At 40.8% G+C, this 24,150-nt stretch overlaps 1 protein-coding gene across 2 annotated transcripts in view; it reads right to left on the bottom strand.

Annotated features, from left to right (window-relative positions):
• LOC102314322 (interleukin-1 receptor accessory protein-like 1-B) overlaps positions 1-24,150 on the bottom strand; it is a 322,298-nt gene that overhangs the window by 100,361 nt on the left and 197,787 nt on the right. For both annotated transcript variants that reach the window (XM_005919973.3, XM_005919972.3), the window contains exon 6: positions 23,449-23,523. In XM_005919973.3, coding sequence (XP_005920035.1) covers positions 23,449-23,523 — 75 coding nt within the window. The remainder of the gene's footprint in view (positions 1-23,448; positions 23,524-24,150) is intronic.

Genomic DNA, 24,150 nt, shown 5'->3' on the forward strand with positions numbered 1-24,150 from the left:
ACTACGTGCCTTTGGGCTCGTATAGCCTCGTATCTCGAGCATGTGCGGGAGCGTTGCCATTGATCTGCATTGATCTCTCCTCGGTTGGTGTTTTACCCGCTAAAAAACTTCACCTCCCTACAGTTGCATGTTAATATTAAGGTAACCTTGATTGTGATGCAACCTGCCTTGAGCTGTGCCCAAAGTCCAGCTTAAAACCGAATCGTATTAATGAATGGAACTAGCAGTCACCCAAGGCCAAACATTGGAGATCCTGTGCCTGTGTCAAATTTGCATGAGGCTGATGATTCACAGCTACTGAACTGCTGCAGAGATAACTTTTTTTCATGCGGTTTTATAGCACTCGCGGATAGGTCTGGCGTTTTAATTTCAAGGATGTGTGTGCAGCGAGCTATTGAGAGTCATGCCTTCACTGCAGCAAAACTTTCCTCCTTTAATGCCAGCCATTTTATTCAGCATGACTGACGTTTAGCTGACATTATTACCCACCTTTGGAAAATGAGCACTAACACACGCTGGTAAAGGCCAAGTCCAGATGGCAACAATCATGAGAAGCCGTCAGAATGTGTCTTGTGGACATCCTGTCTGACAAGAAAAAGTCAATACAGCAAAAGCCATAACCAACTGTCAGGTTCTGTAGAAAGTAGGCTTTTACATATTAGACAGTGTTGCTGCACATTTTTAAAGCAAACTAACACATTTTTTCTCATTTAATACCAAATGTAGCAATGTCTAAATGCTGTTTTGTTTCTCTCACAGGTGTCTTGACCTTGAGGACTGCATGGATGCTGCTGTTGTATCCTCTTGCACAAGAGATGAGTTGTTTTGTGCCCAATCCAACAAAACCCTCACTGCTGTTATTGTCATGTCCACATTACTAGCAGGTGGCCCAACAGGAGCTGTTGATGTAGCAGCAGCAGACACGCAGGGCTCCATTAGCATTGTTTTTCTGATCTCACATGATTCCTGTTCACAGGTTTGAATAGTTAAATGGTTTCTTGTGGTGGCAAGCTTGTTTTTAAACTTCCCAGTCCCCATCTTAGTAGCTATGTCTTTTTTCTTTTGTCCATTTGCACTTTGTGGCACTGCATATAACCCTAAAGTTAAGATAAAAAGCAAAAACTGAATAAGTAAAAAGATTTAAGACCACGTTGATCTTGAGGATAAGGGCTGGCCTCCACGATGGGCTGGAATCAAGTCACTGCCTCCAAGTGGAAGATTCAGGAATCTTGGATTCTCTGAGGACAGATTGACAGATGCTGTACAGGCCTTACATGATGAAGCGAGAGCATGACATGGAAGCGAAGCTGCTGATTTTCAAGTTGATCTACAATCTGACACTTATATATGGCAATGGGCTGTGGGTTAGCAACCGAGAGAATGAGATACAAGCCAAGGAAATGAGCTTCTCCACAGGGTGTCTGGGCTCTCAGACTCAGATTAGTGCAACTGCTCCTGCACATTGGCCATTTGATAAAGATGCCTCCTGTTTTTGCATCCGTGGTGTGGGGGTTCAGGCATGTCATACTAAAGGGAGGTCCTGCAGAGACCTGGGAGAAACCCTGGTGAGATTGGATATCTTGGCTGGTTTGGGAAAGCCTCAGTGTCCCTCACCAAAAGTCGGAAGTGGCAGCCAAGGTGTCTCTGCTTATACTGATATCCATCTTCTACTGGGTATCCAGGTTTGGGTCTGAGCTAAGAAACCAACACTTCCCTCACCTCCGCCACCTCTTCCAGCTCATCTGTGGGGACACTGAATTGCTCCCAAGCCACCTAAGTCAGCGGTCCCCAACCTTTTTTGCGCCACAGACCAGTTTATGCCCGACATTATTTTCACGGACCGGCCTTTAAGGTGTCGCGGATAAATACAACAAAATAAAACTAGTACCGGTACCGAAAAAAAGAAGATTTATTCATAACACACATGAAAAGACCCGGGAAAACCGAGTTAACGATAAAAACAATAACAAAATAACGCTGAAAACCGATAAAAACCCCGAAAACCATACATTTCATACCTGAGCCTCAACTCTCGCGGCCCGGTACCAAACGACTCACGGACCGGTACCGGTCCGAAGCCCGGGGGTTGGGGACCGCTGACCTAAGTGATATGCTCTCCTCAGCCGGTCCTGGGTCTGAGCAAGAGCCTCCTAGGCATCTAGGAGGCACCCTAGTCAGATGCCCCAGGATAAGTGTCAGAAAATGGATCAGTTTTAGAGCTCTGAAGTAAAAGCACAACTTTTCTATCCGGTAATTTCAAGTAGCTTGAAAATGTATCAGTTGAGAAAATCTCAAAAACAGTACAATGTAACAGCAACATTAACCGTCACTGCCACGAGTGATGCATTACTCCCCTGTTCAGGTTCCCTGCCAGTGTGTGACACATGCACTCAATTTACAGCTGTGACAGAGGAAATCACGAGTGGCTGCATTAAAAAGGAAGCTTAAGAAGAAGTGTAGGTTTCTGCAAGCGCATCAGATACAGCAGTGAAAGCATTAACACAAACCCCCCATGGTTCACAACCGCTCATTCTTCTTTAAATACACACCACACACACACACACACACACACACGCTTACAGAAAGCACAGACACACACAGAGTCGAGCAGACATGGTTCTTTCCCTCTGACTCTTTCTCCCTGTTATTAGTTGATGAGTCATAGCGTGGCTCTTCTAAAATGGGACAATCCCCACTCTCAACACACACACAGTCACACACACCTTATACAACAGAGCACCTGAGACACACCTACACAAACTCATAGAATACTCTCCCAAGTACACACACAGACACACGCACACAGTTGCAATTTGGCAGCACCCCACTCCACAGCCTGGGGACTCTGGAGCTGCCTGGTGTTGATAGGTTAGTGCTGTTTTTCTTTCACACATCCAAAAACATAGTCTGCTGAATATCAGTGCCACCTGCTTCTACCATGAAATGGGCTAATTAAGTTTATCCTGGGAAAACCTCACTTATCTACCCTACCTACGAGTGACTGCAGTCAAATTATCAATTGGGCAAATAGACTCGGCGTTAGAAGTGGTCCTTTCCATTTAAGTATAAATGTCATGCAAAAAAATAAATTTCCCCAGCGGCATCAATACAATCCCAATTTTGCCTCAGCCAGTGATGCTTCTCCTGGAGAATTGATTTATTTATGATAATTTGATGCCACTTTGAAATTATAATATGTTTGTCTGTACAAAAGCGAGACCACAAGAAGACAGCCCGGCCAAGCTGTGTCTCTGCTTGCCAAATAAACTAAACTCAAGATGTTTGTTGGGGAGTTTAAGCGCCAGCTTTCATGCGTTTTTGGTAAAACTGCACTGAACACTTTTGCACTTTGACAGCCCCACACAGCAAACACCGCAATCTTTTTTGGATGGACAGAAAAAAGCCCCCCAAAAAACCCCCACACACAAAATGTTAGGAAGACACAGACTCCTGAAACCTATGTGTGCTTTTTGTGTTTGGCAGCACAGTGAGTCATGGTTTGGACTGAGTTTGAAGCAAGACCCAAACTCCACCCCACTGTCAGTCTGAAAGAAATCAAAGTTTTAATCTGTCAAATTGAGGGTGCACAGGGATCATACTCCACAGCTGAACACGGAGCCAAATACGCAGTTAAAGCAAATATACTTAATCTGTGCTTATGCTGATAAAGACCGGCATATTTTTACCTGAACCAAGAAAAACAAATGTTTCAAGTCAAGAAAAAAAACAACAAGCCCCCCAAAAAACCGCACACAGCCAACAGACTGGATCTCACTGATAATTTCTGAAAAATTGAAGTGTTCTCCGGGTCTTTTATTTGTCTGATTATTGAAAATGAAACAAAAACCAGTAACAGTGAAGAGAGAGGTATCAGTGAGACAGAACGTCTTCCAGTTGTATCTGTTTGGATGCCTATCCTTGGTTATCTTGTGTATCGTGTTATTGCTATTCTGTTTGCCTGTGTGCAAGGAAGTGAACCTTCCATAAAAAAGCACAGATCTGATCAGCAAAGTGTGCCAAACAGGGTGCAAGGAATGTAAATGAATCCTTTACGGCGCACTGTTTAAAGCAGTCAATCATGACGGAGCATTGGCAGCTTTCTCCATGAGGGGGAACAAATACTCAAGCAAATCAAATGGAGCCATTACCATGGAACCGTTGCCACGACAACGACCTTTTTGCCTAACCTTATGCGAGTAGTTTTATTTGCCTAATCTTACCCATATCGCCTTAAGGGGAGCTTAGAAGGCCACTCTCATTGGTTAGTCTTTGTCTTCCTTCTGTACAATTCATGACTTTACAGTAGCTATTAAAAAAAAAAAGAAGAAAAACTCCAGATGAGTCCAGTTAGGGACAATTAAGCTCAAAATAAATAAATTAAAAAGAAGATCCTAGAGAATCTTTTGCTGATGCCTTTTCAACTCATTAAACCAGCATCTGGCAACTAATGGACCACGGACTCGATGGAGCACAAGTCTTCTAAAAAACACTTTGTCTAATGACGTGGCTGTCATAATTGAAATCAATATCAATACCATGTCATTGCACGGAAGGATGCTCAATATCTTCTATCTGCCTTGCGGTTGCCAGGGAGAGTGAATAGTCTGGTGTGTGTATGCCTGCTGAAGAACAGAGACAGGCCCGTGTGCTATGGTTAGCCTGAGTCTCAGAGATTATACCCGAGTGCTGCCAAGGCAGCTGGCACATCGGCTGTGGTTTCTCTCACTAGCATCCAAGAAAAGAAATGGAATCTTTTGACAATAAAACATTTTCTGGGCACTTTGGTTTTATTGTTGTGAACATTTTGGTACATTCCAAAAGCAAGACATTGAACAGCGAAGTAACGATTCTGGATTTTTACACTGGCAGAAGCAGCTCGTGGCTCTCACCCACAGTACTAGGGAAAGTAACTGCCCACTCATAAAGCTATGTCCCAAATGTACACTACTGTATGAACTGATCTGGTGAGATTGTGCATTCACAGAGGGGAAAAAAATAACATCAATTGTTGCCAGCTAGGAGATGCCAAAAATGTAAGTGACTTGTCATTTCCAAACTTCTACTGGAAAAATAAAATAATTGCAGTGTTGAACTAAATGGAATATATTTCCTCTGCCTACATGTACTTTTACTTCAAATAAATTTTATATCAGCCGGCCAAAACACAGATTAGTTTATGCAATGGGGAGGTGTCTGTCACTCATTGTTCCACCGGATCCTCCGCTATTAACAAGGATTGCTGCTACTCCTACAGTTTGAGTCAGAAACAATAATTTTCTAATGGTTCTGCACTTAAAGTCAAGATCAAGGCCATATTTCCATTTTCATAAGAATATCTGCTCCTTCTGTTCTACTGGTCAGATCAGACTCCTTCCGGTTTATTGGCAGGCCGATCTAACTAAAAAAACTAAAGAAAAGAGAGGAGAAACACCCTTTAGCCATGCTGCAAGTGTTGATGTCAGTATGTCCACCAGAGGGCAGTCTGTAACTCCCATGTTGGCAACGCATGCTTGTAGTAACAAACTGATCCAAGAATAGCTTAAGCAACTAAATAAATAACTACATGTAACAAATATTAAGCAAATCTGTTCATGTTTTCTGTGCTTAAAAGCCAAAAAATATCAGTCGATGTATTGGAATATTGGATTAAAAATCACCAAATATTGGTATCGGTGTTAATCGGTTGCCCAGATTTTGTGACTTCAAACGCTCAAACTAAACTTTTTTTCTGTATATCACGAATTACGTAAAAAAAAAACCCTGACATATCAGCAGTGATGGGAGTAACGGCGTTACAAGTAACGTTTACCGCATCTTATATCAGTTGCACGGAAGTAGCTGACTACGTAAGTAATCTGCGCGCTACAGCTTTAAGCAGCTGCGCGCGCTCCCGCGGACGGTAATCACGATCACTGTCTAGCACAACACCTGGAGCTAATGGGGCAAAACAATCGCATGAGTGCTGCTGTTTGACTGAGGAAGAGTAAAGTAGTCGTGGTAAGCCAGTCACACGACCACTTAAAGACAAAGCAACAAGGTGATATATACCAGTTTTTAAATTGTGTTGATAGGCCACATAAAACCAGATTCACGATAAACAATATATACGCGTGCACTCTCTGCTTATGACTAAAAAACGGGAAGTTTTAGGAGTGACGGCGAGAGAGAGAGGGGGAGAGAGAGAGAGAGAAAGACAGCAGAAAAAGAGAGAGAGCGAGTTTTGAGATGTGAGAGATTTGTGATGTTTAGCGTGTTTGGAGTGTTTAGTTAATGCGTTGTCTTGTGTAGTTAGTGTGTAGTGTTGTGGATAGTTTTGTGTTGTGTGTCAGAACAATGAGGCGACTGCGGTCTCCAGGTAGAAACAGGAGTGATACACCTGCTGCTGTCAGACCTGCAGGTATCAGGTTGTGATGTTCTCCTTTACAGTGGACAGAAATTATTTTTTTGCAGTGGCACAAATAATTTGTGTGGCATCTTATTGAATGCAGCTGATTGTTCTGTAAATCATTTGAAATGGTTATTTAAAAAATCAAGGTAAAAGGTAAATGGAAGCAAATAACTTTGTTGTTTGCAAAACTTGTGCATATGATTTTAAAATTGACAATTTATATTTGCATTTAAAGTTATGAAATATGATTCATTAAACATGTTTGTGGTTGAAATAGTAAAAAAATATAACTTTTTATACTCAGATTTTATGTTTTTTGTCTGATTTTAGATCAGTTGTGTTAATACAGTATGTCAAAATAAGAACATGACTATAAATTCAGACACGTGAGGTTGTGCTGAAAAGGATGATACCAAACAAGGCAAATAAATAGTTTTTAAAAGGTGAAATGTGGAGGGAAAATCAAAAGTAGTTAAAAATGGCCAATTATACCCTGGACCCCAGGGTTTGTTTGTTTTTTTAAAGTAATGCAATAGTTACTTTTCAAGTAATTAATTACTTTTAGAATATTGTAACTCAGTTACTAACTCGGTTACTTTTTTGAAGAAGTAACTAGTAACTATAATTAATTACTTTTTCAAAGTAACTTGCCCAACACTGCATATCAGAAACTGACATATCAACATAACTGAAATATTGACTGAAACATCAACATAAACAGTGTCTTATTTTTTTGTTTTTGAAGTTTTGTCGTTTTTTTAATGTTACAGTTCTTTTCAAATTCAGCATTAACTATCTAAAGTTTTACTAATAATATACTAAATAGGTAACTAACCATGTAATCAGGTTGGTCACTTACATTAAGGCAATTTTATAGTTTTTTTTATTACTGTATTAGATGTACTTATAAGTCAAGAAATGTGTACTGCAGAGCAACTGGTCTGGAATAAGACATAATATGAAATCAAAATGGCAAAAAAATATCAAAACTGACCATCATAACACAAAAAAACCCAACAAGATTTTACTGGTTGATTTAAAATGATCCTTCCCCCAAAGATCCTTTTTTTAAATTGAATGACAATCAGAGTGGGATTGCAAGGGCAAATGTTTTAAAGGGTAACATCACAGCTGTTTTAACATTTCAACTCAATTTGGGGAAATGCCAACTTTAAACCTACCAGCTCTGATAATGGATGACAACAATGGCAGTCCCGCCACATTTTGCAAATAAAAACAAGTATGTAACTACTCTGTTTCTAAAATTGCTACAAATTAGGATTTTATAGCAAAACACAGCATAACTCATTAGCTAAAGCATCTCTCCCTGTCAGAAAAACCAATTAAAGGCCGTTTTTTCTAATCGCTGTGTATCTATCCTTTATACACTGTTACCAGCTCACTGCTATGACTCATCATAGAGAATAATCTAGTGGAGGATGGGAGGGAAAAAAAAGGAAACCACATTAATTTCTACTGAAAAGCTTTAACTAACATTCTAATAAGATGAGGAAATTTATATTGATATAGAAAACAAATGTGGTTAAAAGGTGATAGGGACAGGGTTAAATATAGCAACACATTCCCCACGCTTTTTAAAGGAGAAACACAATACTTGCTAATAAAACAAAGCGCCCAAGAAATGTTGTTATGCTCCATATCGGGAAGCTTTAGACACGCTGTGGTAAGAGGACAGTAACTCTCTGTTGTGTAAATTTCTGTTCTATTTTATTCTATTCTATTCTGGTCTGCGCAGAGGTCAGGGGCTATCTGAGCATGTCATAATCCCTCCTACAGCTGAAGAAAAAATATTGTTTCTTTACCCAATGTACAGAAGCAAGGTGTTGCCTGACTCATCGCAGTTATGAGACAAATATCCACAACATTTCATCTGACACATTCTTATTCCCCCAGAGCAGGGCCGCCCACGGACCAAACAGAGGACCACACTTGTCGATGTAATAGAGCAACACAAAGCAGGCGAATACTGTATGAGAAGGACAAATCTGGCCATATCAGATTGCTTAGCACATGCAAATCCCCGGAGGTGACGGCCTTTCCGTGCATGAGCGTGAATGTGTGCATCATTAGCTCTGAAGAATATTGTGCTTCACCTGCATGTGCGCACGTGCTTCAGAGCAGTTTTGCCATGACATCATATATTGTGTAAAGTTTGCTGCCATTGCCATCCTGGCCCTGTAGCTCTCTGGCTGGTCACCAGAGGACGCTCTCTCTTTTTCTATCTGTCTCTCACACACACACGCACACAATCAGAAGTTGGCCCAAAAGGCCAATGTGAGACCAAAGAGAGTGCAGCGAGAGCATCGCCCAACCAAGGTCACGCTCCGGGCAGAGAGGAGACGCTGTCATCTCTGTCCAACCTGGACACACAGCCACATAAATGCAGCCAGAAGGAAACCAATACGGCCACCTGTTTGGCAGGAAATACAGCAAGGCCAATTAGTTCAACCAGGCAACACACACAAATGCACTGCCGAGGCAATGATGATGAGGGAAGAGTTTGCATGGATAGCATTTTGGCTTTGGTTTTCTTTGCTGACAAGGAGGGGGGGAAATAGATCAACAAAAACTGTGGATGAAGTAAAATGTTACAGAAAAAATGGCTTCGAACAACATAAGAAATTTAATGGAAAACGCTTTTCTTCAAGTCACCAAAGAAAATTAATGTCTCCTCCTACTGCTAGCAATTGAAGTTCTTGAATAGCAGAGTACAAGAGAGCAAAGTGAGCTGCCGTGCCGAGGTTAAACTGAGGGCTAATCTAATGGCTGTTAAAAGAAAAAAAAATTACTGCGCTTAACTGCAACACTAAAAGGTGTGTTTAAATATAAGAAGGGCACCGAGTTGCTGAGCGAGTCTTGCCGCTCGCTGCTGTCGGTAATCCATATGCTGGTGCTTGAATGGGGCTGACTATTGAAGCTAGTGATACATGATAGTACTGGAAGGAGAATGAAGAAGGCAGCAGCAAGGAGGAGGAAGAGGAGGAGGAGAAGCTTTTGAAAATTAAATTCTAGCTTGGATATGAAGAACACAGCTGTTGATGGAACAACAGCTGGGCGGTAACTGTACCAACGGCACTTTGTCAGTCTACGCTCTGTGGAACTGGAAACATGAGTCAGAGGAAGACTAACTAAAAACTAAATCCAGGGAAACCCCAAAACAAGATGCCTGCCAGAATAGCAAGACCACAGCTGTTACATGATACTGATAGTTTAATCCAATGACCGCAGTGCTACCCTGCCTATAAACCTGCTGACTTTTACCTTCTAAGTCCTAAGTACCTTCTACCTTCCAATCTGGTTCTTTTTGCCAAGAAGTGTTCGAAGGATCTTGATCGATGCTACTTCATGAAACAACAACACAAATACAGTTTAAAAACCCCTGAACATTTTATCCATGGTTTGAGGTTATAAATCATGGTGTTCCTGTAGAAACCATCCAATCTACTGAAAGAAATTGGATGAAGACAATAGAAATATCAATACTTTTGTTCACCAATGTAAGGATTTGCGATTAATGTCACTGTGAATGTGCCCAGGATCTATGATGAGATCAAAGGGAAACCACCTGAAAAATCAAGTGCCAAAAACTGCAGTTCTTCACCGAATTGTGAATTGCTTTGTGTCCGCCAGTTAGAAGACCACATATAATTTCGATGTACGAAAAGAAGGCTTAATTTTTTGTTATTTTATCTAATGTGATCCAAAATTAATGACTGAGCCCATAAACTCAGCTTGAAAGTGTTTACAGAGGTCCCATAGCCGGGAAGTCTTTCTACAACCACAACTATCACCATCTGCTAGCCTTCAGGTAGAATGTAGCTTAAGGTCAGGTCCACGCTAGCTTCATTTTTCCAGCTTGGATGCTACGTCCATGTTTATTCAGTCTGTGGTCCCAACACAGGCAGCTGAAGGTGGTCAGCATTTGGCAGGGCTCACCTCCAATACTTTGAGTTAATAAACTGGATCGCTTCACATTATCTGACACCGGTGCTCTTTGCCCATACCCTTTCATCTTCTCATCAGTGCTAGGTTTGAAAAAAGCCTCTATGATGGCAGCCAAAATGCTCTTACTCACACTTCAGGATAGCAGAAACCAATGGCAGAAGTCAGTGTCTACATCCCTCTTTGGTCTATGGGTGAAATCTCAATTTGTCCTAAGGAGCCACGAGTATCAAATCCTACGTATGTTTTGGGAGTGTTGCACATATACTAAATATCAGCACTGACCAGGCACCTCTTATGACCACAGTAGCCTCAAACATAGCAGCAAGTTGCTAGCTAAACTTAACTTCTCTGGCACACAACTGTCCATGGTTTAAGAAATTACCTCCTTCAGGACCTGTACTATCTTCTTCCACCATCAGCTTTATGATGACATAATCAGTAATGACATGATATATATAACTAATCATTTCATGCCACTTCTGGCTTGACACCGCATGCAAAAATGTACCATTTGCCATCACACTGTTACATACCTACCAATGAATGATGATGGTATGGTACGGTAGTGGTTGCTTAGGCAATAGGCTAATATTGAAGTGACACTAAGGAAAACAGTACTCGGTGACCACATCACGACCAAAATTATTGCAACTGCGTGCAATCTGGTTGTTTCTAAAATGACACTACTCTTTGTAGAGTCATTTTAGAGTGCGAGCGGTTGTAGACCTGTTCTGCACCTCACTTTAGAGTCAGGCTACTATCAGTTTAGAGTTAAGTAGGGTCAATTATACGCAATCTGTTTGTGATAATATGACAATTAACTGTGCTAAATCAGGCAAATCTGTTGCCGTCTGTTGCAAATCTCTTGCCAACTACACAAAATACTTATATTCAGACTCTAGCCAAAACTTCATAGATTTGAAACAGAAATTCCTCCACAACAAAAGTAGTGCTGCAGGATGGCAATTTAACTGCAAAATGACATTGGCGCAAAACAACCATTCTGACAGCTGGTTGACGAATGGTTGTAGGCTATGCTGGTTATATTCCTAAGTCCCCTACAGCAAAGAAACACATCACAGATCTCAGACTGCAAAGTGTTGGCAATCTGTCTGCATTTATTTCATTAGATAGCAATTATTTGAAGACCTTTATCAACCTGCCTGAGAGTGAGTGCAGTCAATCCAAGTCAGTTTGTGACAGTCTGGAGACAGATTTCCAGTGGTCGCCGCAACTCCTTGTATCTGTCACCTAAACTGAAAAAAATTCAGTATAATCACAGAGCAACCACCAATTTTTCCGGGTCGCATGGATGTTTCTAACTTACAGACACTTTGTACCAACATGTTGAGGAAAAAAAGACCTATTTTTTCATGTATTCAGAGAGTATAACTGAATGCAATCCTTACTATATAGTAAAGAAAGCAATAAAAAAAACCTTTTGGCAGTAGAAATAGAAAATCAGTTGGGATTTGCAGAACCACCAAAACAGCAGCCCAGTTCTGCTCCACCAAATCTTTTCCTAATTCATCTCATCTCGTTCCAGAGCAGCATCTAGAATCACACATGCTGCAACAGCACAGGAAATCTCACTATTTATATTCAATGACTTTTTCCCTCTGATTACAAGTCAGGAAACTCTGCATTTGAAGTCTGTTGATCGATATTACACAGCACTTAAACGTCACCCCGTGGGTGAAAAATCTTTTCATCTTTAATCAATTTCACATACGTGTGTCGTCATCTACATTTGCTACCTTCATCTATCAGAAGAAAGTCATTAAAACTGCATTTACTGCAGCAACGGTGGCATAAATAAACAAATCAACTGTCGGATTAGTTATAAGTTAAAACAGGACCACATTCTAGTATTCATCAAGACTTTTTTTTTCTTACCTGCATTGCTTTACATTGTGTTTTAAAATGTGCTTGAAATGAGAGACCCAGTGATTGTCCCATTGGGTCAGTGCCTCTTATCTGCTGATATAATCAAGCCTGACAAAGGTAGAGGTTTTCTGACCTTCGTGAGTACCTACATGCAGGTGCAATGCAAGAACACTTAAGCCATTAAGCATAAAAATAGAAAACATCATCAAACCAGACTGTCTAGAAAATAGATGCTAAAGCTCAATTTATGATTAATAGGTCTACCCAGAGATGGAAAGTATTGCTGGCACAGGCAAGAGGCAGTATATCTTAATACTCAAGTGCTCTGGCCAGTTCGTGATGCTATTTTCTGCTAAGGGGGACAAACGCCTTGAGCCATTTTTCCTGTTTGCTGAGGCAGATATGATGTCGTGGGTGGGAGGAGAAGCAGAGCAGCACATGGTCACTGTGGTAAAATAGCTCGTCTTCTAAGGTCAAGCCATGATCTGAAACATGGCTGGTATCAGTGCTACACTCACTGCTGCTCCGCTGGATCTGTTGACGAAAATTAGCCATCTTTGGTCGATAGAGCCTATCATCTCGTGACTGTCCCTGTCATTACTGTACTTATGTAAAACACTAATGGGAGCATCCCACCGCCAAGTATCCCTACCAATCACCACCAGCGACCCCCACCCCTTTCTAATATGACAGTAAAGATTTATACCTCCACACTGCAGGGCATATTAACCATTTGGGACAGTGTGCCGTTTTGTAACCACTTTCATCTGTAATAACCCAAGGTAAGACACCATCATATTTCATCCCCTCTGTGAATCTTAAATGAACCTGCTCACTTTTCCCCCCTTCCTCTGATGCTTTGCCCAAACTCCCCCTACCTTCATTTCTCTCTCATTCTCTATCCTCCTCTCTCCCTTTATCTTTATCTCACTCTGTCTTCCTCTCCTCCCGGGCCCTCGACTCATCTGGAGACTTGCCAGGAATGCAGATAGGATCACTCACAGATGTACAATAACTTGAGGGGAATAAATATGCCCTAATTGAGAGAAATGATGTAATATTGATCCCAGGGCCTCTGAACCTTTGGCATCGACGGAGCGTTCTGCCGAGCCCGTGACATTTAGAGGGATGGCTGGTGTGTACGTGAGTGTGAATGTATGTGATATTGGGAATAGGTGTTGTACAGCCAGAGAGACTTTTTTTTCTTTGTGAAACTAAAAATGTGTCTTGTGGTGTGTTGAGAACTTCCTGCCTCAAATGATAACCCTAGTGTAAGGTAGAAGTGCAAGGATGATGTTTTCCCACCTGAGAATGTACTGAACACAACACTGAGCTGCTCCACCATATAAAATAATGCTTTTTTAAAAAAATCACTCTTAATTCGACCATAATTCACCAAATGAACATCATGCTATGATAAATAAAACTTGGAACTAGTTCTTGGAACCATAATCTTGAAGGGAAAATGTTTGCTGAGATGATAGATTAATTGAGAAGGACTAACAGAATTCATGTGTTAGTTTTTATACGTAATTGGCTAAGCAGACAGACTGGACATCCAAAATCGTTCAAAGCTTATATGCTTCTCTGCAGTCCTCTAAGAAACCAATGACCCAGCTGTTTTACATGCTGTGACCATAGACAGTATCAAACATGGACTACTATGGGCTCTTCTGACACCGTCCATTGGTTTCTCGAATCTCTTTTTGAGACCTTGAGACGGGGCATTTTCGTCCCAATCTTGGTTTAAAAAAAAACACTGATGTGACCAGCAAGGGTGGGTCTGGATGTGAAACATCACAGTCATTGCTAAACGACTTGTGATTAGTAAGTCATTAGCCAATGAGCGTACCAGGGATAGTCCTTATTTTTGAAGCATTGTATGACCAAGATTCATAAATACAGACCCAAGATGAGCAACTGAGACCATAAGCCTGCCAGGAAAGTTTTTACAAAGGTCAAGAAAGAAACCCGTTTCCTGGCCTTCAGATAGATTGCTGGTTTAAGACTGATTCACATAATCGTGACACTGACCCCTGTAGGCTCTGTGTAGGTCCAACAGACACCCATGCCCTTTCCTTTAGGCCATCTTGCTTTTTTTTAGAGCATGATAACTTGAATGTCTCCTGGTTGTCATCTTCTGTTCAGCCTTTGGGGAGACCTCAAGCAGAGTCTAGCTACATGTCGTCTTGTTCGGAAGGAATTCTTGTTCATATAAACAAAACTCTTTGTGGACGGATTAAATTCAGAACAGGAATGGTTGTACCTTCTGTAACAGGTCCTTAGCACTCTTTTTGATATCAGATTTTGGAATAACACATGCATCTTTATTGGAGGCTTCACATTTCCTAAAAGATTAATTTTGCATTCAGAGAACCTGGTCTTCAAAAAAAGTCAATTTCACAGCATAATTTATAGATTTCAAATTGGGGTGATCATTATATCTACCTGACCCTTCAGCATTCACATCCATTCTCCAGGACCTTTGGTATTTACCTTTAAAATGATCTACTACACATGTCTCTCTATTTGTTGCATGGTTTACCTTCATTCCACTGTGGACTACCAGTAGAAAACCCAAGACATCAATACTAATCATTAAAATATTGAAAATGGTACCTTAATCAATGGGAGGTGATTCCAGCAGCCCACCATTAGGATTTCAAATCCATACAACTAAACTGTTTTAGAATAATTGGGGAGATCGTGGCTCAAGAGTTGGGAGTTCGCCTTGTAATCGGAAGGTTGCCGGTTTGAGCCCCAGCTTGGACAGTCTCGGTCGTTGTGTCCTTGGGCAAGACACTTCACCTGTTGCCTACTGGTGGTGGTCAGAGGGCCTGGTGGCGCCAGTGTCCGGCAGCCTCGCCTCTGTCAGTGCGCCCCAGGGTGGCTGTGGCTACAATGTAGCTTGCCATCACCAGTGTGTGAATGTGTGTGTGTGTGTGTGTGTGTGTGTGTGTGTGTGTGTGTGTGTGTGTGTGTGTGTGTGTGTGAGAGAGTGAGTGAATGGGTGGATGGATGACTGGATATGTAAAGCGCTTTGGGGTCCTTAGGGACTAGTAAAGCGCTATATAAATACAGGCCATTTACCATTTACCATGGGATGAGGACTCATGATCATAGACTGATCGTCGACCAACAACTTTACATTTCAAAAGCATCTGCTGTAGCTCCGACTTTCAACCGCATTCTGCCAGCGTGGTGAAAGTTGACATTTTGTCTGCTGCTAGGTGCAGTTAATCATTTCTTCCTAATGATGCTTTGTTTTGACAGAGGATGCAACAACCCACAAATTCATTATATCTCTCAGTTTAGATTTTAGATTTAATGCGAGGGTAAGTCAGCTTAGAGGAAATGGGAGTCTCACAGCAACCTGACCTGCACAGGAATAACAGCCCAACCTCATCATTACCAAATGATTACAAAATCTAATTTGATGTGGCTACTGACTTAAAAGTTAATTCAGGAAAATAATGGTTTTGTTCTGACTGAGATACCCTCTGTTTATGTCAGTGGACTATGTAACTCCATCCTGTGAGTGACTGAGGACCAATTTCCAGTTGAAGTTGTTATTATGTACACACCAATGAATAGATTAGAAAGTTCAGCCTCTGAGAGCAGTGCAGACCCGCAGATTGCAATAGAGACTAAAACAAATGGATTTTCACAATCAGTCTTTCTGAGATGATGTGATAAGGTTTTAACTTTTGCAGTGCACACATTAGCGGTTAGAAATCTATTACTCAAAAAATGAAAGGAACGCTTTTCAATCAGAATATAGCGTCAAGTCAGTTAAACTGCTGGGAAATTGATCTGGTCAGTTAAATAGCAGAGGGGGTTGTTGATCGGTTCCAGTTGCTTTGATGTTAATGAAATTAACAACAGGTGGACCCCACAAAACAGGAATGGTTTTACTTTTTTTTTTTGACATTTGTTCTCTCATCATCTTTTCTGACTGTTTTGTATTTAGCTATGGTCAGTGTCATAACTGGTAGTGAGGTGATACCTGGGATTGTGGAGACCTCAAGTATAGCCTAGCTACATATCTTCTGGTTTCTATTAAATTGTTTGCTCATATAAACAAAACTCTTTGTAGAACGATAAAATTCAGAACATGGATGGTTGTACTTGCTGTAACAGGTGATTATTGCTTTCTTTTTGATATCAGATTTCTGAATAATGCATGGATCTTCTAACCTCCTCTGGTGGGCCCTGTGCTCATTGTGCAGCATTATGGAGCCTTACTGGCATTTGCCATAGGACACCAGAAACTGCAGGTCCACCACTGGCACCCTCTGCTTTTCACAAATAGGAGCAGGTTTTCCCTGAACACATGTGACAGATGAGAAAGGGTCTGGAGCAGAGACGGGCAGTAACGTGTTACTTGTAACGCGTTACTGTAATCAGATTACTTTTTTCAAGTAACGAGTAAAGTAAGGGATTACTATTGCAACAACGGTAATTAGATTACCTTTACTTTCCCATAGGAACGCTGCGTTACTGCGTTACTAAAACCGTGATTTTTTTGCGAGAATGTCCCATGACAGACGGTCTTGACAACAGCTGTGTGCAGATCAACAGTGGATCATATATCGAGTGCAGGAGAGAGTATGAGCGTGCAGCGTTTAAAGTGTGGAAGTACTGACCTTACTTTGAGTTTGATTCCATAAAAAGTGACAAAAACATTAGTGTCCACTAGCATTGTGCGTGGGAAGAAAACTTATTTTTACAGCGAAAAAAACCCCCTAAACTTCCAAGCAAGCTCCAGTGCGCTATGAGGTAATGGGAAATTCACAGAGAAACTGCCGTATCCTTCCACTGACCGCTGCGGCACACCTGCACCAGGGTAAACCTCCGCCTACCCACTCCTGCTTTACAGGTGAAAATAGAGCAACAGGACCGCTAGTCTTTGACTTTATTTATTTTCTGCTGTGTTTTACTTGCATCTATTTGAAAGACTGAGTGTAAACACAAAAAAAAAAATTTATGTGCTGGAATGTGCAGAAAATAGGTTTAAATGTTAAACAAATTTCTTCCAGTCAGAGAATGTTGCATATAATTACATTTTTGCTTGATGCATAAAGTTAAAAGATTAAAACTAATAAAACAAGTTTTAAAAAGAGACTTTTCCATTTGATTACATTTTGTATGATGGATTATGCAGAAAAAGTAGAATTGGGCTGAAAGATCTATCGCTTTATCACCTATTCAGGTTGTAAATCGTGTTTTTAAAAAGTAACTAAGTAACTAAGTAATTAATTACTTTTGAAAATAAGTAATCAGTAAAGTAACGGGATTACTTTTTGGGGGAAGTAATCAGTAATTAGTTACTGATTACTTTTTTCAAGTAACTTGAACAACACTGGTCTGGAGAAGCTGTGGAGAATGTTATTCTGCCTGTATCCCTGTTCAGCATGGCTGGTTTGGGGGTGGGTCTGAGGAGGCACAGATCTCTAGAGGCTAGCCAACAGGACCTAGAATGCCATTAGTTGGTTAGTTGCCTTAGATCCATTGCCAGACCCTACACGGGTGTAGTGGGCCCCTCCTGGTGCTTGATAATGGCCATTGAGTATGCAGGAAGTTCCTTTAGGATGAAGGAATTGATACCATTGACTGGCCCCACACTGGCCTGACATACATCTAACAGAACACCTCTGGCACATTATGTTTTTGGTCCATCCAAACCAGTTTGCACCTCTGACTGTCTAGGAGCCCAGTGATGCCCTGGTCTAGATCTGGGAGGAGATCCCCCAGGACACCATCCATTGTCTCATAAGGAGCGTGCCCTTATGTCAGGCATGCACACAAGAACATGGGAGCCTAGATGTACCATTTTGAGTTGCTGCAATAAAAGTTTGGCAAAAAAAAACCTAGCCTGCTGCATCATTTTTCGTCTGTGATTTTCAGGGTGTCTGAATTCAGGCCTCTGTAGGTTGATAATTTTCATTTCCGTCGACTGACGTCTGTATCAGTATAGATTTCCAGGACTATTTTTTTCCAGTTGTATATATATTACATCAGAAAAATGCTGGTCAGTACAAACAGGACAAAAAAAACACCATAGCATGGGCATGTACCAGCAATAAAAACCTGCAATAGGCTACCACTCATCATCTATACGTATTCTACATCTATAAACAGAAAGTGGAATGATGCTACATTGAAGAAAAGATAAGCACACATGAAGGTTTAATTATACTGGAACCTACGCCTGGCACCGGTACTTCAATTCAATGCTGTGATGTTTGGTTGCTCATTGTGGGTGTTTTGTGCAGACTCGTCAAGTTCTTCCACAGCAAAGTGAGAAAACATTTCTTTGTAGACCTGGCTTTGTGTACTGTTAATTGGAAGTAAAAGTGTGTTCAGACAGAATGGGAAGCAAATGCTAGATGTGGCATGATGACTTGTAAGGTCAGTGGAAAAAAACACAAGTGGGCGTGAAAAGATGCAAATTGCTCCTGTTTTGCAAAATGTTAGTTTGAGCAAATGCACATGAATGGTGCCAAACCAAACAATGAAAACACAGTCCAAGACTAAAGCCACTCAATAGTTGCGTCTACCTTCCTTTGGCCACAATTTAGTGCAATCCGAGAGTGTAAAAAGATGTCCTGTACACAGAGAGAAAGCCATTCAAAATGTTGCAGACATATCAACTGGTTTCTGGAGCATCCTAAATGGAGTACAGGGATCTACTTTTACCAGGGTGTATTCTTGACCTTTGACCCTTTCCTGTGTTCACAATTTGTTGTTGCGCTACCCCACATTGTTAACTGAAAACCATAAATTCACTTCCATCCGCCCAGAGACTACCAGAATACACTTTAGGAAACAAACAAAATCCAAAACAAAGAAGTTTGGGATGAAAAAGCGAACACACCAAAATAATCAATTTAATCACTGAAACAGAAAACAACTCTTGAGATTTGCAAAATATTAGAGACTGGTGATGTAGAACAGCTTCTTAAAGTGAAGCACTTGTTTTTAATCTTGAAAGATTAGGTAGAATTTGAACAGGAGGCTCAGTAAAAAAGAAAATAAAAAAGTTTGTTTTTTTTCCTCTGCTGCAATTTCAGAAAACTCGCTGTCGAGCGATAATGTCAAGTGGCAGGGGATGAAGTGTGATATCCTGAGGATTGAGGTGAAGGGATTGAAGTTTCAACAGCCAATCAAGATCACAGGGGATCTTTCTGGGTTTTCCCTGAATGAACATCACAGGCGGCGTGCCACAGTGGTCGTAAATTCAATCTAAGCTGAAGTAAAATGTCAGGATAGGTAGGCCGGGAGTGACATGTTAGCTCTGCATAGAAAATAGGATTATAACAAATCAAATCTGGAAGACGCAGCAGCAGAATAAAGGCCCAAAAAAGCTGGTTGGTTAGGGTTCAATCCATGGTTGAGTCCGCTTTACGAACATAGATGAAAAACGAACGAATTTAGTAAGATTACCAAAAACATATTCATGCATAAAGGAAACGAACCTCCCCCCAACCCTAAATTGTTAAACTATTTACAAAGCGTACAAATTAGCAGTACGGTAGAAACACTTGTCCTGCAGTAAGTCTGCTTAGCTGTACTCCAGTCGATTATGTGTACAAGACAGAGTGAAAGCAGTGTGCAGTGACATGTCAGACTGAATTACAGACGCGAACTGTATCTGATCTGTCCCACAGAGAAAGCAGCGGAGAGACATGCCCACTGAGGGCCTGCATGAGAAGAGCATTTACACAACATGTTTTAATCAAGCATTTTAAATTTAATCAGTTATAACTGAGGAAGCACATCCATTAGGAGACAGAGAAGTGGACGGAAAGTGCATGCTGATTAATTGGGACCCCCACTCCACAGATCCCTCTGCTCTCTCCGTTCTTCCCTCGAGTTCCACAGCGAGCGCTTGAAAAGTGTATCTCCGCATTTGCCTTTTCACACTCTCGTCGCTCTCCCGGTCTCACCTGCCTAATTAACTGTCAGCTGAAGCCATTTGTTCTTCTATATTTTATGGAAGAAAGAATAAAAATAAATAAATAAAATTCCACCCGAGCTGCCATAAACCCTGAAAGGATATGCTGGGTTTGACTGGGCTCTCTGTGGATGATAAAAGCGCACTAGGCCAACACTGAGAAGAAGTGATAGGAGCTTGTACTGGCAGAGAATCAAATAGGTGTTCATATATTATGTACACAGTGCTGCTGACTCTGTGTAGAATATCAAAGGGTGCAGAGGTGGGTGAGGAGCATTAAAAAACCCCTACAGAATTCTGGCTAATCCTTAACCAGTTAAAACTAAAATGCAAATTTAAAGGGGATCTTTCATGCTGTTACAGTGGCAGGATTCTCATATGAAACATGGAAAGATTCAAATCATGAAGTCAGAGTATGAATAAGTAATATATATGTGGGGTGATCATGGCTCAAAGTGTTGGCAGTTTGTCTTGTAACCGGAAGGTTGCCGATGTGGCTACAACTGTAGCTTGCCTCCACCAGTGTGTGAATGTGAGAGGAATTGGAAAGCGCTTTGAGGGCCCCGAAAAGCGCTATATAAATGCATCCATTATTATTATTATTATTATTATTATTATTATTATTATTATTAAAAGCTCAAATTTCATACTGTTTATTCCACTTTTGGCTCTGTATGACATCACTGAGCGCATACATGCCTAATATGGCACAGACACGGAACGGAAGCCACACCCACAAACCATCTTTTATGAGGGGCAGCCAATCAGAAGAGAGTTACCTTAAAGGGATAGTTCATGGAGCTTAAACATGAATTGCTGTACAGATAATAAAAAAGATAGATAATTGTGAATAATGCAATGCTACTTTATTACAGGCATGTGCTCAAAAATGTGCATAATAGGTGCCCTTTAAATGCAGCCTGGTACAATTAGCAGTGAAAATGAAGGGCTCAAAATATTCTTTTGATGAAAAATACAGTAAAAGTACAGTTTAGTAAAAACATATCTTTTCTACCTTTATTGCCTGTTCTCAAAGCTATCAGGTAATGGATTTTGCAAACCATCATTATCCACTAAGAAAACTTAATCAGATGAAGAAAACCAGGGAGACTTTTATCCATCATCAATTTAAGGCTACAATGACTTGCACCTATTTTCCCATTGCCACGTTTTACCTCTGCGAGACCGTTTTGTTCATCGCCCATGACAAATTTACTTCAAAGGAAGCCTCCATCGTGACCCATTTTCTCTTCCACCAACAGCCGAGCTTTGGCCCAATAAGGCACAAAGCGGGAATTTTCCCATGAGCCCCCATGCATCCAAAGCTGGTAAGGTGAACGAAAGGTACCGAGGCGGCCACATGAGGCGGTATTGGAGGCAATCACTTGGAGTGCTGCTAACATAATACACTGAAGATGATACGAAGAGAGATTATGTACTGACTCATTAAAGATGAACAAACACAAGCTGCATCAGTGTTGCACAAAATAACCAAGATAGATGTGATGAGTGTGAATACAATGAAAAGGCATAGGATTGGAGGAGAAAGAAACACAGCGGACACGGCTTTTATACCAAGTGAATCACTTTCTTTTTCATATACAGATGTGATAAATGACTCATCCTTTTCTATCTTCTATCCTTCCTGATAAAAACTCAAGGTCCATTCACAAAAGGGCACGGAAAGTAAAAAGACCTAATTGAAATATTGCATATTGAACAGTGCTTGGTAGGGATGTCACCAGAACTGATATTTCCAGTAGCTTTCTATACCACAATTCTGAAAACAAGAGGGCACTTTTCCGATACCATGGGTAATATAGGAGGCAATTATACAGAGTGGGATTTTTACTAAGATAATAATAATTGGTACTAAAAATTAGATATTCATTTGCAACGCTGTTTATACCAACAATGACATCTTTCCCTTCTCCTCCTGCAGACACACGACTTCACACAGCAGCTACAGACAGACAGGCACACAGTCCCTCTTATCCCTAGCCCCTCCCACCACTAGCAGCTGAACTCTTGAACAGCAGCAGAACAAACTTGCTAAAGCAACTTAAAGACCGACACCCCTGTCTTTGTGAGAAATTTCTAGAGGCCTGTAAATCTCCTGTTTCAGCAACGACGAAACTGTTATCATTAATATTGACCAAGCTGGTGTTAACATTACCATTTAACTATTAGCTCTCTGGCAAGTCATGATCAGGATAGGGGCTAGCAGCTATGGCTAGTGTTAACATTATTGTTGGAGCTAGGCAGTCCTGCCCATCTGAAATGATAACGGACAGCGTTAATTTAACAGGCAGAAATGTGTTATGGTCTGTAAGAGCAACTAGACAAAAACAGTGGCGGTCAATAACAACAAACTTAACAACTATTTTATCAGCTATGATCATACTGCCAACTCACCAGGAGCACAGGAAATAATCAAGCCTGCAGGTGAATACACTTGCACCAACGAGTGCTGTTCTAATCTTTACGTATTTATTTTTAATAAAATAAAATGAAATTCTAGCACCATAACAACCCTGCTGCCTGGTTTCTTAAAGTTAAACCTGTGCGACACCAAAACAAAAGGGAAACTTATGATACAGGATTTGAAATCAATATAGTTCAATACCTAAAAAATGGCAATGCTGTTCACGCTATTTAAAGGTGTTGTAGAAATGTGTTGTGACAGATAAAATAAATAAAATGCCACTCAGTTTCGATGTTATGGAGTCCCCACAAAAATCTCAGACAAAGCCACAGAAAGGTGATTAAAACCTTAATGTAGAACATGAAAAAAGCTAATTATATTTAACATTAATTGCCAGATAGATACTGAAGAAAAAAAGAACAGAGCAAAAGCAAAGTGGCAATACGTAGAAGTAACTCCTCAATAAAAAATATTGTATCCAAGAGAAACAATGTGGTGCATATTCATAGAGGAAGAGCAGAATATCCCCAGCAACAGCAAGGCGACATTTACCAAGTATTACACGATTACACTACAAATTAAGAAACTACCATTGGGGTTGTCACCTAATAATATCTGACTCTAAAACTTTCATCCTACATGGACAAAATAAGCACATCACTCCAAAAAACCAAAGCTAAAGTAAAGTAGAACAGGACCTACTTTGAAGCGCCAACTGGCTAATCTAGAAATCTGAAGCAATGCCATTGTGTAGCGCAAGCTAGCGCGACACTGTATCCTCATAAAACAAGCGATCACTGTAGGGAATGAAACGAGATTTCTTACCTATTGCCATTTCTATGATGCTCATTTGGCTCTCTGAAGGGAAAAGGATTTTTGGCGGCTTGTCTGTCAGGGGAGCTGTGAAAACACAAGCAGAAAGAAAGAGAGAGCGCATTAAATTCCACATCTTTTCTCCTCGGTGGACTGTGGGAGTATGATTTATTCATTAAAGACCACAATAAAAGCGTCCTTTAAATGGGAGCAAACACATGGAAATATATATATTTAAATAGTGGACAGAAGAAGAAGGAGAAGAAGGATGAATTACCCAGTCAAAGCTTTAAATATCAGTGTGCATGCTTTCAAAGCAGAAGCTACTTCAGTACTAATGCCACTCATTCTTTGAGTAAGTCACGATACGGTGCCAACACGGAATACATTACAAACTGTTTTGTATATACAGGGGCTGTGCAGCTACTCAACCATTTCCAAAAACACAGTGTAATGTCAGGTAAAAAAAACAAAAAAACCAAACATTTGCAGCTGCAGTGGGCACGGGAAGGTCGAGAGCTGCAGGAAGAGATGCTGTCCTTTCAGCTGTGCACAGCTCATAATGACTGCAACACGGGAGTTTCACAAATGCTTACAGTACAGCAACAGCGGTAATATTAAAATTAACCTAAGAAAAACAAAACCGCCCGAGACCAGCAATGAGATATAAATGATCAATATGTCAGCCACGAGCACGTTGCTGATTTAAAAGCC

Source organism: Haplochromis burtoni, unplaced genomic scaffold, assembly GCF_018398535.1.
Source record: "Haplochromis burtoni strain Fernald_Lab_line unplaced genomic scaffold, NCSU_Asbu1 Contig_40, whole genome shotgun sequence".
NCBI lineage: Eukaryota > Metazoa > Chordata > Actinopteri > Cichliformes > Cichlidae > Haplochromis > Haplochromis burtoni.